The 17,707-nt window shown below is 41.0% G+C and overlaps 1 protein-coding gene across 1 annotated transcript in view; it reads left to right on the plus strand.

The window, feature by feature from the left end:
- The window catches only part of SPMIP4 (sperm microtubule inner protein 4), a 46,239-nt gene extending 37,564 nt beyond the window's left edge, over window positions 1–8,675 (plus strand). Inside the window, exons 8-10 of the mRNA XM_015133839.3 lie at window positions 2,065–2,239; window positions 2,546–2,637; window positions 6,564–8,675. Coding sequence (XP_014989325.3) covers window positions 2,065–2,239; window positions 2,546–2,637; window positions 6,564–7,385 — 1,089 coding nt within the window. The 3' untranslated portion in view covers window positions 7,386–8,675. The remainder of the gene's footprint in view (window positions 1–2,064; window positions 2,240–2,545; window positions 2,638–6,563) is intronic.
- Window positions 8,676–17,707: the final 9,032 nt, after the last annotated feature.

A 17,707-nucleotide genomic window follows, 5' to 3' on the forward strand; every position in this document is an offset into this window, starting at 1 on the left:
ATTTACTTGATTTATAAATTAAACTATTTAGACAAATGGAATACAGGCTTCCATTTTCTTTTTTTTTTTGAGATGGAGTCTTGCTCTGTCACCCAGGCTGGAGTGCAGTGGCGCGATCTCGGCTCACTGCAAGCTCCGCCTCCCGGGTTCATGCCATTCTCCTGCCTCAGCCTCCCGAGTAGCTGGAACTACAGGCGCCCGCCACCGCGCCCGGCTAATTTTTTTTTTTTTTTTTTTTTTTTTTTTTTTGTATTTTTAGTAGAAACGGGGTTTCACTGTGTTCACCAGTATGGTCTCGATCTCCTGACTCGTGATCTGCCTGCTTCGGCCTCCCAAAGTGCTGGGATTACAGGCGTGAGCCACTGGGCCTGGCCCATTTGTACTTTCATCCCAGGCCCTCAGGTGTTAAGGGTGGGCCTGGCTCTAAGGGCACCCAGCAGCCTAATGTTCAGGAAATGCTAGTTCCACACTTGCCACCACTATCCATACCTCTGCTCCTGCTGTTCCTTTGGCCTCCACATCTCTGTGCGTCATTCAAGGCCCAGTTTCTGCGTATAACATGACATGGCCTCTCATCTCCACCCTCCCTCCCTGTTTCCCAGCTCCACTTCCCCATTCAGGTGGAATCAATCTCTGCCTTCTTTGAACTTTCAAATAATTGTGTCTCATGGTCGAGCATGGTCTATAATCCTAATGCTTGATAGGCTGAAGTAAGAGGATCACTTGAGGTCAGGAGTCTGAGACCAGGCTGGGCAACATGATGAGACCCTGTCTCTACAAAAAGTATTTTTTAAAGAAAAAGCCGGGAGTGGTCGTACAGGCCTGTATTCCAGGCTGTTCAGGAGGCTGAAGCCAGAGGATCACTTGAGCCCAAGGGTTGGAGGTTTCAGTGAACTATAATTGTACCACTGCACTCCAGCCTGGGTGGCAGAGTGAGACCCTGTCTCTGAAAAAAAAAAAAAAAAAAAAAGTACTATATAAATTTCTTTCTTTTTTTTTTTTTTTTTTTTTGAGACGGAGTCTCGCTCTGTTGCCCAGGCTGGAGTGCAGTGGTGCGATCTCTGCTCACTGCAAGCTCTGCCGCCTCCCGAGTTCACACCATTCTCCTGCCTCAGCCTCCCTAGAAGCTGGGAATACAGGCACCCGCCACCACGCCGGGTAATTTTTTTGTATTTTTAGTAGAGACAGAGTTTCACCATGTTCGCCAGGATGGTCTTGATCTCCTGACCTCATGATCTGCCCACCTCGGCCTCCCAAAGTGCTGGGATTACAGGCATGAGCCACCGCGCCCGGTCCATAAATTTATTTATTTTACAACAAAGAATTACTTTTTAAAATCTTTTTGTCATTTGTGTTTCATGCTTTATCTCCGCTACTAGCGTTCCTGGATGGCAAGATTTGTTTCGGATCCATGCTTGTTTCTAACCCCTACTGTGCACATATAGGTGCTCAGTAAATATTAAGTATCATAAGAGAGATACGGAGAAAAGGTGAATTTCTAAGTAACCAAAAAGACTGCAGTGAAACTCACTTATTAACTCATGTTTACATGCATAGCTTTTTTGAAAATATAAAATAAAACTCTATAGTTAATGTCTGAAGAATGAAAATTTCATTTGAATTTGAGTGATGTAAACTTCATTGGAAATTCATAAAAGAAACATCAAATGGTTTCATTTCAGGCAGGGAAGGAAAAGTAGAAGGCATACAATGTTAGCTAAACTTGACCAAACGAGCACCTCAGAGCCCTTTGTATTGCTAATAAAATTTCATTGGAGGTAGAGTATTCAGGGACATTTCTCCAATACACATTATCAAAGTCCCTGCTAAGGCAAAAGACTTTTAGAAAAGACCTTACCATTTATTTGATAGAATATTGTGTTTAACTCTATATATGGTTCCAATTATAGCAATTAGTAATTAACTAGTAATTAATGACAAAAAAAAAAACAGTATCTGACTTCAGCCTGGAATTTCCTTTGCCTCTTTCCTGCTGAGATGATGAATCAGCTCTTATTCTACTAGATGACATTAACAGCAGTAATCTTTATGTTCATATTTTAGTTTCCTAGAGGTATTGAGAAAAATAAGCCAGTATTCTACCCAAAACCTCCTAAAACATTCGCTCCTAACACTTCTTTAAATTCATTGGACCCTATTTGCTCTGCCAAAGAAGCCAACATACAAAGAAATCTTGAGAGGTCCCACTGGCTCACTTCGTACACTCATGATTTTACAGGTATGAGTTCACTTTCATAACAAGTAAAAATTAGAACAAAATTGGAGTATTTAACAAATGCTATGACAAGCTTTCAACTTCTCATATTTTTGCATTTTTCTCAATCTAAGTATTTAAATCCTAAGTAATAGGAATTAAGGTGGGTGGTAAATTTCTCTTCATGGGTAGCTGGGAGGTAGGGTTGGTTTTCATTTTATTGGTTCTAATTATATTACAAAGGGAATGGGTAAGTTTTCCTATAAAGGGTGATATAACTGCCGTTCTTCGTTTACCCTAACAAAATAATAAGACGATGTTTCCATTAAGGTCTGGGGCCCATGGACCCCCTTGAACTGGATGATTACCATGAAAAGGTGGTAGCAGAGTTAACAGGACAGATAGGATTTGACCCAGAGCCTGTAAGTAATTACAGTCAACTCTCAGTTATTTGGGGGGAGAGTGCTGGGCTCTTTCTTGGTTTGCCACTTTTTGTGTCACCGGTTTTAGCAACCAAGTTAGCAAATGGAAATTTTTATTCATTTTAGAAGTGAATTCTGAGCTGATTGGAACTGGTTTGAATACTGTGTCTGCTGTTTGGGAAAACAAGCAAGATTTATTTTCTTGGGCTAGGCACGGTGCCTCACACCTGTAATCCCAGCACTTTAGGAGGCTGAGGCGGACAGATCACGAGGTCAGGAGTTCGAGACCAGCCTGGCCAATATGGTGAAACCCTGTCTCTACTAAAAATACAAAAATTAACCAGGCATGGTGGTGCTCACCTCTACTCTCAGCTACTCAGGAGGCTGAGGCAGAAGAATTGCTTGAACCCGGGAGGCAGAGATTGCAGTGAGCCGAGATCGCGCCACTGCACTCCACCCTAGACGACAGAGTGAGACTTCATCTCAAAAAAAAAAAAAAAGATTTCTTTTCTTCTTCAGAGTGTTTTTGTTTTTTTAAAAAAACAGATTTTCTACTGTGCTACTGTTGCTGAAATAACTTACAAAAGAAGCAGTTTACAAAAGAATTTAATAATTTAATGAGATTCCTAGTAAATTCCGTAGATCTTTGCTTTTTTTTTTTTTTCTTTTTTGAGACAGAGTCTCACTCTGTCACCAGGCTGGAGTACAGTGGCACGATATCAGCTCACTGCAACCTCCGTCTCCTGAGTTCAAGCAATTCTCGTGCCTCAGCCTCCAGAGTAGCTGGGATTACAGGCACGCAGCACCACACCCAGCTAATTTTTGTATTTGTGGTAGAGACGGAGTTTCACCATGTTGACCAGGATGGTCTCGATCTCCTGACCTCGTGATTCGCCCACCTCAGCCTCACAAAGTGCTGGGATTACAGGTGTGAGCTACTGCGCCCAGCCCCTTGCATATTTATATATCTTGTACATTACCATGCTTTTGAAGAAATAAAGGCTTCCTCTTGCTATTCATAATAATTGAGAGCTGGCTGAATTACAATTAAAAGCCAATACATTCTCTGCAGATATCATAGAGACTTTTAAATTGATTATGCAAAATGGCCTGGAAGAAATAATCAAGCCCTTTAATGAGCAAAGGTGTCATCTATTGGTTTAATTACGTAAATGAGATGAAATGACTTAATAGTTTGCATATGTGTTGTTTTATTTGAGACCTAAATTTTCTTCTCGACTACAAATTTTGAAAACAAAATTAACATTTTAAAGATATATAAATTGTGAAAAACATATGGAAAAACAACTGTAAGATTATTTCAATTTGAACACTTTAAAAACTGAGCTGGGTCAGGCTTGGTGGCTCATGCCTGTAATCCTAGCACTTTGGGAGGCCGAGGTGGGTGGATCACCTGAGGTCAGGAGTTCGAGACCAGCCTAGCCAACATGGTGAGACCCCCATCTCTACTAAAAATACAAAAATTAGCCAGGCGTGGTGGCAGGCACCTGTAATCCCAGCTACTCCGGAGGCTGAGGCAGGAGAATCGCTTGAACCAGGGGAGGGGGCGGAGGTTGCAGCGAGCCAAGATCATGATGGGCGGGGGAAAAAGAAAACAAAAAAACTGAGCTGAGGGCTGGGTGCCGTGGCTCACGCCTATAATCCCAGTGCTTTGGGAGACCCAGGCAGGTGGATCACCTGAGGTCAGGAGTTCAAGACCAGCCTGGCCAACATGGTAGAACTCTGTCTCTAGTAAAAATACAAAAATTTGTCGGGTGTGGTGGCGCATGCCTGTGGTCCCAGCTACTCAGGAGGCTAAGGCGGGAGAATCGCTTGAATCTGGGAGGCAGAGGTTGCTGTGAGCCAAGGTTGTGCCACCGCACTCCAGCCTGGGCAACAGAGTGAGACTCTGTCTCAAAATAAATTAATAAAAATAAAAACTGAACTGAACATACTTATTTTACATTACCTTCAGCATTTCCTAAGTTGATATAAAATCATAACACCAGGAGCAAGTTTATAGACTGTGCTGTATCATTCACTGAAGGGTTTTTTAATGATTTTTATGTGGAATTTGCAATGAGCATTCTTTAAGGATAGAAAATATTATATGAGCACATATTGTCAGGTATGTTCAACAACTGTCCAGATTTCCAGAGATTCGACCCTGTATGGTATGTACAAAATACATATTCCATTATATACAGAATGTTTGCCAAATATATTATACGCAAAATCATTGTGCAAGCAAATCAACTCTTAAATATTTATGAATAACAAGATAAAATATACCTAAGATAATTGGAAGTTTAAAAGAAAGTTTTAGTGAATCTTGCTGGTTTCTGATTAAATCATAAAGAATAGACCGGGAAAACATGTTTTAGTGGTAATAAAAATGTGTATGAAATGTTTTATTGTAGTAGTATAAAGTAAAAACACTAAAAACTGCTTCTTGCATACAGGAATATATATGGTCAAAGTACAATATGGTAAGTCCTGTCCTTTTTCATGACAAATTTAACAAAGCACGTCAAAGAGTTGAAGTTTTTTCTTTTCATCGCAGTATTTACTCAAACTTGATTAGCTATGGGCTGTAACAAACTTGTTACATCAATATGGAAATTTCTCTATGAACAGACTAGCTTTCAAATGGATGTTCCTAAGTCCGTTTTTTGAAGTCCAAGCTACCGTGATTATTTTCTCACTAGTCTCATTTGTATTATCTCTGCTGTCAATTCCATCATCATTATACATACATTCTTTGGTAGTTTTTTTACTTTAACATATTATTATAAAATGTTTGAACATACAGAAAAGTTAAAATAATTTTATAATTAACACCCATATATTCACCACCTAGATTCTACCACTAACATTTTTACTATGCTTGTTTTATCACATAATCTATCCATCTTTCCATCCCTCTAACCATCCATCATCCAGAAATAATTAAAATATTTTATGCATTTTAGATTAAATTGCAGACATTAGTATACTTCACTCCTAAACATTCAGCATGTATATTATCAACCAGAATTCAATATTTGTTTGCAGTTGTTTTTTCTTTTAAGGTGAAATAAAGTTCAATTGCACAAATCTTAAGTGTACATTCACTGAGTTTTAACAAATACACCTTTGTAACCCAAACCCCATCAAGATACAGAATACTATCATTCCAGAAAGTTTCCTCCTCATACCCCTTCCCAGTCAGCTGCATCCTCTTCCCACCACCCAGCATGTATCCATTAATAGCCCTTTAAATACACTCACTACTTTCGCAGTTACCAGACATAATTGAGTTCATAATATTTATAAAACAACTTAAAAAGAAGCACAGACATGACACCTCAGACCAGTGTTTCTCAAAACATAGCACATCTCCAGCCTCACCGTCACCTGAAATGCTTGTTGAAAATTCAGCTTCCTGTGACCCACTACAGACCTTCTCACCCACAATCTTGGAGGGTCTTAGGAGCTTAGGAATTTCATTTCATGCCAGCTCTGAAGATGATTCTGATTCAGCCAAGGTTTAAGGGCACTTGCTAAGGCCTAATAAAGGAGACTTTAGCTAAGATTAAATAACTGCACATACTGCTAATGCCATCTGTTAGTGATGGACAGAAGTTTTATTCCAGTGATTCCTTTATATCTTTGAAGTTTAAAAGCAGAATACCCACACAGAAAGAGTTCTGTATATCCAAATAAAACACATGCCCCTTTCATATTCACTAAAACCATTAAAGGAGGAAAATGTATTTGGACCCAAATTTCAATGTCTTTAAATTAATATCAAAGAGCGTTGCAATGTACACTCCTACACCCATCTCATGTGTACTCAGACAGTGAAAATGGGTATGACTTTTGACCTACTATTTATGGCAATATCCCTGATTAATTTTTTTCTCCTTTTTATCCCACAACTACAGCAAGAAAAATTCCATCCTGTCTTCAAACCTCCCAGACCATTGGAAGGACGAATTGCCCGATTAATTCAGAACCGTCGTTCTCTGGAGGCTATAGTCCAGCAAAGGCCACGTTCCTGTCCAGACTGTACTCCTAGAGTTTTGTGTAATTTTCATACCTTTGTACCCAGTTCTAAAGAAATGATGGCACTTAGTGATAACACACCAGCAGGTGTGACCCATAAAAACCAGGATATCGAAGAGAAGATTATAGAAGAACAGAGCTTGCTGTCTACGTATGAACTCCCATCTTGTTACCCAACAAAAGATCTGACTAGCATTTATGACATAAAGCCATTTCCAAAAATCACAGATACTAAAAAGACAGAAGATTTATACTGGAGACAGCAGTCACTGAAAACCCAACCCACACCTTACTGTAAACCAAACCACTGGATTCACTACGAAAATCTTAAATCTCCCCTGCGTGATCAGTATAATATGTATCCAAACCCTGTTAGCCTTAGTAAACCTAGTGTTTTACAAAATAAACAAGACACGGAAGCTTTCACTTTAGAACATTTTTTAAGTAAGCCAGAAGACGAGTTGGTTTTGAACATGGAAAACAATGAAGAAACAAGACCTATTCTTGGTTGGATTCCTAGAGCTGGAGTGACCAAGCCTCAGACCAACCTGCTGGAGCTTAAGAACTCTTTTTCAAAAACTGGTGCACAAAAGCGTTTCCATAAATCAATTCTAGAAGACCATAAAGACCTCAGGGATAATGAGCATTCAGGGATGAAGCACCAATTCTATGGCCATAATTCCTATTATTTCTATAACTGAGATACTCATTCTTCCCTTCAAAACCCAGCCTCTTGCAAGAAGCTAAAAAATAGAACAGAATTTCCTTCATATTGCTGGATTTTGTTTTCTAGATGAAGCCACAAGGACCTTGTTAATGAGGTTTATGCTTTCAGGAATTTAAGTTAGTATCTGGTTGGAGGAACCCAGAAAAGGTGATGTTCTGACTTCTTGAAAAGTTTAACAATTTGGCAGTAAAATATTAGAACTAGAAAAATGTATAGTCTTTAACCTCTCATCTTCAGATTCTACTCTAAGGAAATTTTCCAAAATCGCAAAAAGCAATGTGTACAACAAAGTTTACATCGTTTCACCAAAAAAAAAACTGAAAAGCTGGAAATAACTCAAATGATCAATAATTAATTAATGACTATACAAATTATAATATCTTAATAAAATAAATATGAGAACACTGTCCCTTTATGTAAATTTTTGTACATAGTAGCGTTAGATAGAAAAGACAAAACTCAAACACCCAGTTAATTGAGGGATGGACAGCTCTACAAACTACATTGTCTTAAAAGTATGTGGACTCTGTTCCTTTATGTAAACATGTAAAGAAAATAAGTCAGCGAAAAAAATGAAACCCAAAACTCTCCGCATGTACGCATTACAAATTGAATTGTTTCCTTACTCTTAACCTTCTGACTAAGAAACATAACTATTTCTTTTATGCAGATAAAATTATTTTACTGAAGATCTAGCAATGGCTTTAATTAGCAGCTGGTGAGTTGTAATTATAGCAAGAAAGGAAGGCTTGATATCAGTTATTACAGAGCACCAAATCTTCATTTCTGGAGTGTGTTCTCTAAGAGTTTGGCTAACGCCCATATGCAAGTCAATTCATTTAATGTGCCAAGAGATAGATTTTAAACATAGTCTATCATGGAAGTTCAAGAGGAATTTCTTTAAGTATTTTGTGAATATTTATTTTAATTTTACAATCAACATGTCATTTGGTTATAATCTCCTTAAAACTATTCTAAAGTTGGAGAATTTTGTTCCAACTGCATTCTGTACAGCACTAGTTACATTAAGTGCCACAGGAAGTAAAGGTTTATGTGGTGAAATAACACTGGGGAAATCTTATCAACAATGTCAGTTGCATGACTTGGTCACTGGGTTCTCTACAGCCTTTAATATGTAATGCAATTGGGAGTGTCTGATGTGAGGGAGATAAAGATAGTGTACACACTTTTTATCACAGAGTAGATCACTGGACTGGAATTCCAAATAATAAACTTTGGAAGATGTAACTCTCCAGTATAAAAATTTGAGGTTTTGATTGCACTCCTTGAGTTTTGTGTAATGTTCATACCTTTGTACCCAGTTTCCCTGGGTTGCATGGAAATTAGTTAGAAATTACATTCTAAATACGGTGTTCACTCTGCCTACCTCCCTGAAGGGTGGCGCAAGGAGCCTTCTCTTTAGACATTGTCATAGTCATCCTCCTCAACTAAGAGGAGGTCAGCCTTTCCTTTAACTCTGCTGATTGTTAAAGCTAATGAATCTGCCCTTATTTGATGACAGAGAATATCAAACTCCAAGCATGCTCATCAAAAGCTCAATTTTTTTGTTTTTTGTTTTGTGTTCTTTACAAAATGTGTTAGTTTACCTACTCTTTTGGTTTTTGTTTTTGTTTTTTTGTTTTTGTATTTGTTTTTTGTTTTGTTTTGTTTTGAATCGGAGTCTCACACTGTTGTTGCCTAGGCTGGAGTGCAGTGGCACAATCTCAGCTCACTGCAACCTCCACCTCCTGGGTTCAAGCAATTCTCCTGCTTCAGTCTCCCAAGTAGCTGGCATTACAGGCACCTGCCACCACGCCTGGCTAATTTTTTGTATTTTTAGTACAGAAGGGGTTTCACTATGTTCGCCAGGCTGGTCTGGAACTCCTGACCTCGTGATCCACCTGCCTCAACTCCCAAAGTGCTGGGATTACAGTGTTAGCCACCACTCCCAGCCTACTAACTCTTATTTTTGTCCTACATTGGCAACCTCTTTAATATCCAGAGATTAGATATTATAAAATTAAGACTCGCTTGTCCAGTACATGCACAATATATACAGTACAGAAAAGTTAAATCAAATGAACATAATGTATAGAGCAATGGATAAGCTGAAATGTTCTAGTACACATTAGCAAAACACCTTTTGTGATTTCCTCCCTCCTCCCTCAACCCAATGAATGATACAGAGAGTACACTGTTCACAGAGGTGGTATAACAATTCTATTATACTTCCAAACACAGTATTCTCCATTAATTTTTTAAAGCTATTTACAAAAAGTGTTATTCTACTACTTCTGCTTTTAAAACATCAGGCACATCCGAGTATCTTCAAAGACTAGCTATTTCATATCAGAACATGTCTACTATATACACAGCAGTTAAATTACACACGTTACAAAGGTCACAATCTGAGAGATCTTCTAAATATGACCACTTTGGCCTTGAACCATTCCATCCTCACTTCCTTCTCTCTGCCTTCAATCCAGTGGACAAACATAAGCATGTGTAATGCTTAGAGATGGTTGAACAAATTCATATCCAGAAGTCATTTACAGAAGACAAGCTTGCCTATTAATTTCAACACAAAGTGTACAAAATGTGCTAATTCTACTAAGTATTTTGCGTACACTGGCAACCTCTTTAACATCTAGAGACTGGATGTTGCAAAATTAGGACTCATTTGTCTATTATATACACTATATATACAGCAAAACAAAATGCACAAAACATACAGAAAAAAACAGCTCCTGAAAATATCCAAATATGAACACACTAGCATATTACCTTTTGCAATTCCTTTCCTCCTACCTCCTCAAAACCACTGAGCAGGTACAGACAATACTACACTGCTCACAGAAGTGCTGTAACAATTCCATTTCCAAAAGCCAATATTTCCTATGAATTTTAGCAAAAAGTGATATTTTACTACCTCTACATTTAACATACATAAGGAGTTAATTTGTCCACTATGTGTACAGCAGTCTTGAATAAATTGCACACATGTAAGAGTAGTTATAATTTGAAAGAGCCTTTTAAAATATGAACATTCTGGCCTAGAACACTTCCCATCTCCATCAACTCAGTGGTCAATAATGCTCAAATTTTCAGAAGGCAATCCTCTCTGGAAATTTTAAAACAAAATATATAAAACATACTCGTGTACTAACCCTACTTTTGTCATACACAAGTGACCTCTTTAACATCTAGAAACACTAAATGTTGTAAATTAGGTATTGTTTATCCTTTATATACACAGATAAATACAATAAAATGCATAGAAGTAAGGAACAATGGTTAATCTTGCCTCACTGTGGACACCAGCATAGAGCTCTTTGCACTTCCTTTTCCTCTCTCCTGGCCTGAAACAGTGCACAAACACAGTGTGTACTACTCAAGAGGTGGTTTGGCCATTCTCCCCCCAAACATTTCATAGGGAATTTTAACAAAAAGGTATTTACAGAATGTATTATTTTACAGCCTCTACTTTTAACATATGTATTAGGCACTGAATACCTACAAAGCCTAGATATTTCAAAAAAGTACTTAGCATTGTCAGTAACATATACAGTAGTGAGGAATAAAATGCACACGATGACAATGGTTATACTGAGAGACAGAACTAGCTGGATTTCCTAGGCCGACTAAAAATCCCTAAGCTTAGCTGGGAAGGTGACCGCTTCCACCTTTAAACACGGGGCTTGCAACTTAGCTCACACCCGACCAATCAGATAGTAAAGAGAACTCACTAAAATGCTAATTAGGCAAAAACAGGAGGTAAAGAAATAGCCAATCATCTGTTGCATGAGAGCACAGCGGGAGGGACAATGATTGGGATATAAATGATTGGGATATAAAACCAGGCAACGGCTCCCCTCTTTGGGTCCCCTCCCTTTGTATGGCAGCTCTGTTTTCGCTCTATTTCACTCTAGTAACTCTTGCAACTGCACTCTTCTGGTCCGTGTTTGTTACGGCTCGAGCTGAGCTTTCACTCGCCGTCCACCACTGCTGTTTGCTGCCGTCGCAAACCCACCGCTGACTTCCATCCCTCTGGATCCAGCAGGATGGCAGGGTGTCAGCTGTGCTCCTGATCCAGCGAGGCCCCCATTGCCATTCCCGATCGGGCCAAAGGCTTGCCATTGTTCCTGCATGGCTAAGTGCCTGGATTCGTCCTAATCGAGCTGAACACTAGTCACTGGGTTCCACCGTTCTCTTCTGTGACCCACGGCTTCTAATAGAGCTATAACACTCACTACATGGCCCAAGATTCCATTCCTTGGAATCTGTGAGGCCAAGAATCCCAGGTCAGAGAACACAAGGCTTGCCACCATCTTGGAACTGGCCACCGCCATTTTGGAAGCAGCCCACCACCATCTTGGAAGCTCTGGGAGCAAGGACCCCCCCAGTAACAATAATATGAAGTGTTTTCTAAATATGACCAGTGTGGCATAGAACCTTCTTCTCTTCCTTCTCAAGTCTTCCAGCTCCATGTCCTCTAACCCAGCAGTCCACAACCTTTCTGGCACCAGGAACCAGTTTTGTGGAAGGCAATTTTTCCATGGACCGGGACATGGGGGATGATGATTTCAGGATGATTCAAGTGCATTACATTTATTGTGTACTTTATTTCTATTATTATTACATTATAATATATAGTGAAATCATTATACAACTCACCACAATGTAGAATCAGTGGGAGCCCTGAGCTTGTTTGCCTGCATCTAGACGGTCCTATGTGGGAGTGATGGGAGATGGTGACAGATCATCAGGCATTAGATTCTCATAAGGAGTGTGCAACCTAGATCCCTTGCAAGTGCGGTTCACAATAGGGTTCAAGTTCCTATAAGAATCTAATGCCACCATTGATCTGACAGGAGGCAGAGCTCAAGCAGTAATGTGCATAAAGGGGAAAGGCTGTAAATACAGATGAAACTTCATTTGCTCACCCCCACTCACCTGCTTCTTTGTGGCCCTGTTCCTAACAGACCACAGAGCAGGGATTGAGGGCCCCTGCTCTAACCCACTGAACATATATGGATGTGTGTTGCTCCAAGTGTCACCGAAACTGCATTTGCAAAAATGATGAAAGTCAAATAAATCTGACATAGCTATTTCCATCTTGCTTCTAACCTCACAAGCTGTGTGTTCATTCCTGGGCATAGGCCAAGCTAACTATGGGAGGAATTTATAGTTTAACTGTAAGGCAAAGACAATAATAGCTCCTCCCTTCCCAAAACTAACTCCCTGCTGGGCATGGTGGCTCACACCTATAATCCCAGCACTTTGGGAGGCTAAGGTGGGCAGAACATGAGGTCAGGAGTTCAAGACCAGTCTGGCTAACATGCTGAAACCCTGTTTCTACCAAAAATACAAAAAATTAGCCAGGCATGGTGGCAGGCACTTGTAATCCCAGCTACTTGGGAGACTGAGGCAGGAGAATCTCTTGAACCTAGGAGGCAGAGGTTGCAGTGAGCCGAGATCATGCAATTGTACTACAGCTTGGGCAACAAGAGCGAAACTCCATCTCAAAAAAAAGAAAAAGAAGAAGAAGAAGTGATAACCAGCCACTGTCCCCCAGCTTACTTTTCTTTCTTTTTTTTTTTTTTTTAGATGTGGAGTCTTGCTCTGTCGCCCAGGTTGGAGTGCAGTGCAACCTCCACCTCCCAGGTTCAAGTGATTCTCCTGCCTCAGCCTCCCAAGTAGCTGGGATTACAGGCATGCACCACCACACTGGGGTAATTTTTTGTATTTTTAGCAGAGATGGGGTTTCACCATGTTGGCCAGGCTGGTCTCGAACTCCTGACATCAAGTGATGTCAGGCCTTGGCCTCGGCCTCCCAAAGTGTTGGGATTACAGGCATGAGCCACCGCACCCGGCCACCAAACTATCCTTGAAAAACCCTAGCTTCCATTTTCTTAGGGAGGCAGATTTGAAAATTATCTCCCATCCTTCTGCTTGGCTGGCCCTCTGATAACTAAACTCTTTCTCTGCTCCAAAAACTATTGCTCTCAATGCATTGGCTTTTCTAGGCAGCGGGCAAGAAGAACCCATTGGGCTGTTACACCACTTCCAGTGACAGTCTAATAACTCCCCTCCAAAAAGTCATTTTGGTGGAGAGGTGGGCAAGATGGCCAAATGGAAACCTCCAAGAATTGCCCCCGACATAGGAACAACAAATTGAAAAACTATCCACACAAAAAAGAACCTTCATAAGAACCAAAAATCATGTGAGCAATCACAGTACCTGGTTTTCACATCATATTAAGGAAAGAGGCACTGAAGAGGGTAAAAAAGGCAGTTTTGGATTGCCTACACCACCCCTTCCACATCCTCCAGCAGTGGCCACATGGCATAGAGAATCAGTGTGCTTGGGGGAGGGACAGTGCAGTGATTGCGGGGCCTTGCATTGGAACTCAGTGCTGCCCTGTCACAGTGAAAAACAACACTGGGCAGAAATCAGTCAGTGCCGAGGGAGCATTTAGACGAGCTGTAGCCAGAGAGGAGTCTTTCACCCAAGCAGCCAGAACCTGAGTTCTAGCAGGCCCAGCTACCATGGGCTAAAGTGCTCTGGGGGTCCCAAATAAACTTGAAAGGCAGAATAGGCCAAAAGAACTACAATTCCTGGGGAAGTTCTGTTGCTGGGCTTGGTGCCATTGGGCTTAGAATGTACATGACCTAGTGAGATACTAGCCGGGGAGGCCACGGAAGTGTTTGCATCACTCCTCCCCAAGCCACAGGCACTGCTGCTGACAGCACTGGGAGAGACTCCTTCCCACCACTTGAGGAGAAGAGAGGGGAGAGTAAAGAAGACATTGTCTTACAACTTGAATACCAGCTCAACTACAGTAGAATTGTGCACTAGGGGGAGGCCCCCATCTCATGCCCTATCTCCCACATGAAATTTCTAGACACACCCTGGGCCAGAAGGGAACCCATGGTCTTAAAGGGAAGAACCCAGTCCTGGCAAGATTCATCACTTGCTGACTAACGAGCCTTTGGGCTTGAATAATCAGTAGTAGTAGCCAGCCATGCTGGCTTCAGGTGTGGTGGCTTCAGGGGAGAGACTCCTGTTTGAGGAAAGGGAAGAGTAAGGAGACTTTGTCTTGCAACTTGGATACCAGCTCAGCTACTGTGGAGTAGGGCACCAAGCAGGCTCCTGGAGTCCCTGATTCCAGGCCTTGGCTCCCAGACAGCATTTCTGGACATGCCCTGGGCCAAAGAGGACCCCACTCCCCTGAAAGGAGAAACTCAGGACTAGTAGCACTTATCACAAGCTAACTGAAGAGCCCCGGTGCCTTGAGTGAACGTTGGCATAGCCAGGAAGTACTAGCCATGGGCTAGTGCAACGGTGGTCATGGAGAAGGACTTTGATGCTTGAGGAAAAAGGAGGGAAGAGTGAGAATAACTTTATCCTGTGGTTTGGGTGCCAGGTCAGCCACAGCGGAATAGAGTACCAGGTACATTCCTAAGGTTCCCGACCCCAAACCCTGACTTCCAGACAGCATCTCTGGACTTGCTTAAAGATAGAGAGAACTTGTTGCTCTGAAGGGAAGGACACAGGCTGGCTGAATTCACCAGCTTCTGAATGGAGGCCTTGAGGGAACATAGGCTACTGTAGCCAGACAGCGGTCACTGCAAGCCTTGGACCAGACCTAGTGCTGTGTTGGCATCAGGTCTCTCCCAGCACAGTCACAGTGGAGGCTGCCACAAGGGTGCTTGTGTCACCTCTCCCCTAGCTCCAGGCAGCTCAGTACAGAGACTCCATTTGTTTGAATGAAAGTAAGATAAGAGAACGGAGTCTCTGCCTGGTAATCCAGGGAATTCTCCTGGATCTTACCCAAAACCACAAATGTGGTACCTCTATAAGTCTGCAAGAGCCACAGTTTTACTGGGCTTGGGATGGCCCCTAATGCAGATATGGCTGCAGTGACCAAAGACTTAGATCACAACACTTAAGTCCCTTCAAATACTTGGAAAGTCATCCCAAGAAGGGTAGATATAAAAAAATAAAAAGCCCAGACTGTGAAGACAATAATACCTAACTCTTCAATGCCCAGACACCAACAAAAATCTGCAAGCATCAAGACCACCTTGGAAAACACGACCTCACCAAACAAACTAATGAAGGCACCTGTGACCAATTCCAGAAAGAGATATGTGACTTTTCAAACAGAGAATTCAAAATAGCTGTGTTGAGGAAGTTCAACAAAATTCAGGATAACACAGAAGAAATTCAGAATTCTACATGATAAATTTAACAAACAGATTAAAGCAATTAAAAAGAATCTAGCAGAAATTCTGAAGCTGAAAAATGCAATTGACGTACTAAAAAATGCAGTTCCTTACGGGCAGAATTGATCAAGCAGAAGGAAGAATTAGTGAGCTTGAAGATGGGCTATTTGAAAATACACACTCAGAAGAGACAATAGAAAAAAGAATAAAAATGAATGAGGTACACCTATAAGATCTAGAAACTAGCTTCAAAGGGCAAATCTAAGAGTTATTGGCCATAAAGAGGAGCTAGAGAGAGAGATCAGTGTAGAAAGTTTATTCAAAGGGGTAATGACGGAGAACTTCCCAAACCTAGACAAAGATATCAATATTCAAGTACAAGAAGGTTATAGAACACCAAGCAGATTTAACCCAAAGAAGACACCCCAAGACGTTTAATAATCAAACTCCCAAAGATCCAGGATAAAGAAAGAATCCTAAAAGCAAGCAAGAGAAAAGAAACAAATAACATAAAAAGGAGTTCTAATAAGTCTGGCAGCAAACTTGTCAGTGGGACTTCACAGGCCAAGAGGGAGGGGCATTATGTATTTAAAGTGCTGAGGGAAAAAACTTTTATCCTAGAATAGTACATCCAGTGAAAATATCCTTCAGATATGAGGGAGAAATAAAGACTTTCCCAGGCAAACAAAAGCTGAGGGATTTCATCAACACCAGACCTGTCCTACAAGAAAGGCTAAAGGGAGTTCCTCAGTCTGAAAGGAAAGGACATTAGTAAGCAATAAGAAACCACCTGAAGGTCCGAAACTCACTACTAATAGTAAGTACACAGAAAAACACAATATTATAATTCTGTAGTTGTGTGTAAACTGCTCATATCTTGAGTAGAAAGACTTAGAGATTAATCTAACCTATCAAAAATAATAGCTACAACAACTTTTCAAGACATAGTATAATAATACATAAATCGAAACAAGAAAAAGTTTTAAAAGTGGGGAGAGTGAAGTTAAAGTGCAGAGTTTTTCTTAGTTTTCTCTTTGTTTGTTAGATTTTTGTTTATGCAATCAATGTTATGTCGTCATCAGTTTAAAACAGGGGGTTATAAAATATTATTTGTGCTGGATGCTGTGGCTCCCGCCTGTAATCCCAGCACTTTGGGAGGCTGAGTTAGGCGGATCACGAGGTCAGGAGGTCGAGACCAGCCTGGCCAACATGGCAAAACCCTGTCTCTACTAAAAATACAAAAATTAGCCAGGCTTGGTGACAGGTGCCTGTAGTCCCAGCTATTCGGGAGGCTGAGGCAGGAGAATCACCTGAAACTGGAAGGCAGAGGTTGCAGGGAGCCGAGATCGCATGACTGCACTGCAGCCTGGGTGAAAGGGCGAAACTCCATCTCCAAAAAAAAAAAAAATTACTTGCAAGCCTCATGGTAACCTTAAATCAGAAAACCTACAATAGAGGCTGGGCACAGTGGCTCACACCTGTACTCTCAGCACTTTGGGAGGCTGAGGCAGGAGGATCACTTGAGCCCAGGAGTTGAGACCAGTCTGGGCAACTTAGTGAGACCCTATCTCTACAAAAAATAAAAATAAAAAATTAGCTGGGCATGGTGGTGCATTCCTGTAGTCCCAGCTACTCAGGAGGCTAAGGTGGGAGGATTGCTTGAGTCCAGGAGGTCGAGGCTGCAGTAAGCCCTAATCATGCCACTGCTCTCCAGCCTGGATGATGGAGCAGAACCCTGCTCCCCGTCCAAAAAAAGCCCTACAACAGATACACACAAAATAAAAAGCAACAAACTAAAACATATCAGAGAAAACCACCTTCACTGAAAGGAAGACAGGAAGAAAAGAAACAAGAGAAGACCACAAAACAACCAGAAAACAAATAATAAATAAAATGGCAGGTGTAAGTCCCTACTATCAATAATAACATTGAATGTAAATGGGCTAAACTATCCAATTAAAAAATGGAGTGGCTGAGTGGACAAAAAGCAAGTTCTAATTATCTGTTACCTACAAGAAACACACTTCACCTGTAAAGACATACATATGGTAAAAATAAAGGGATGGA

This window comes from Macaca mulatta, chromosome 3, assembly GCF_049350105.2.
Source record: "Macaca mulatta isolate MMU2019108-1 chromosome 3, T2T-MMU8v2.0, whole genome shotgun sequence".
NCBI classification, from domain to species: Eukaryota; Metazoa; Chordata; class Mammalia; order Primates; family Cercopithecidae; genus Macaca; species Macaca mulatta.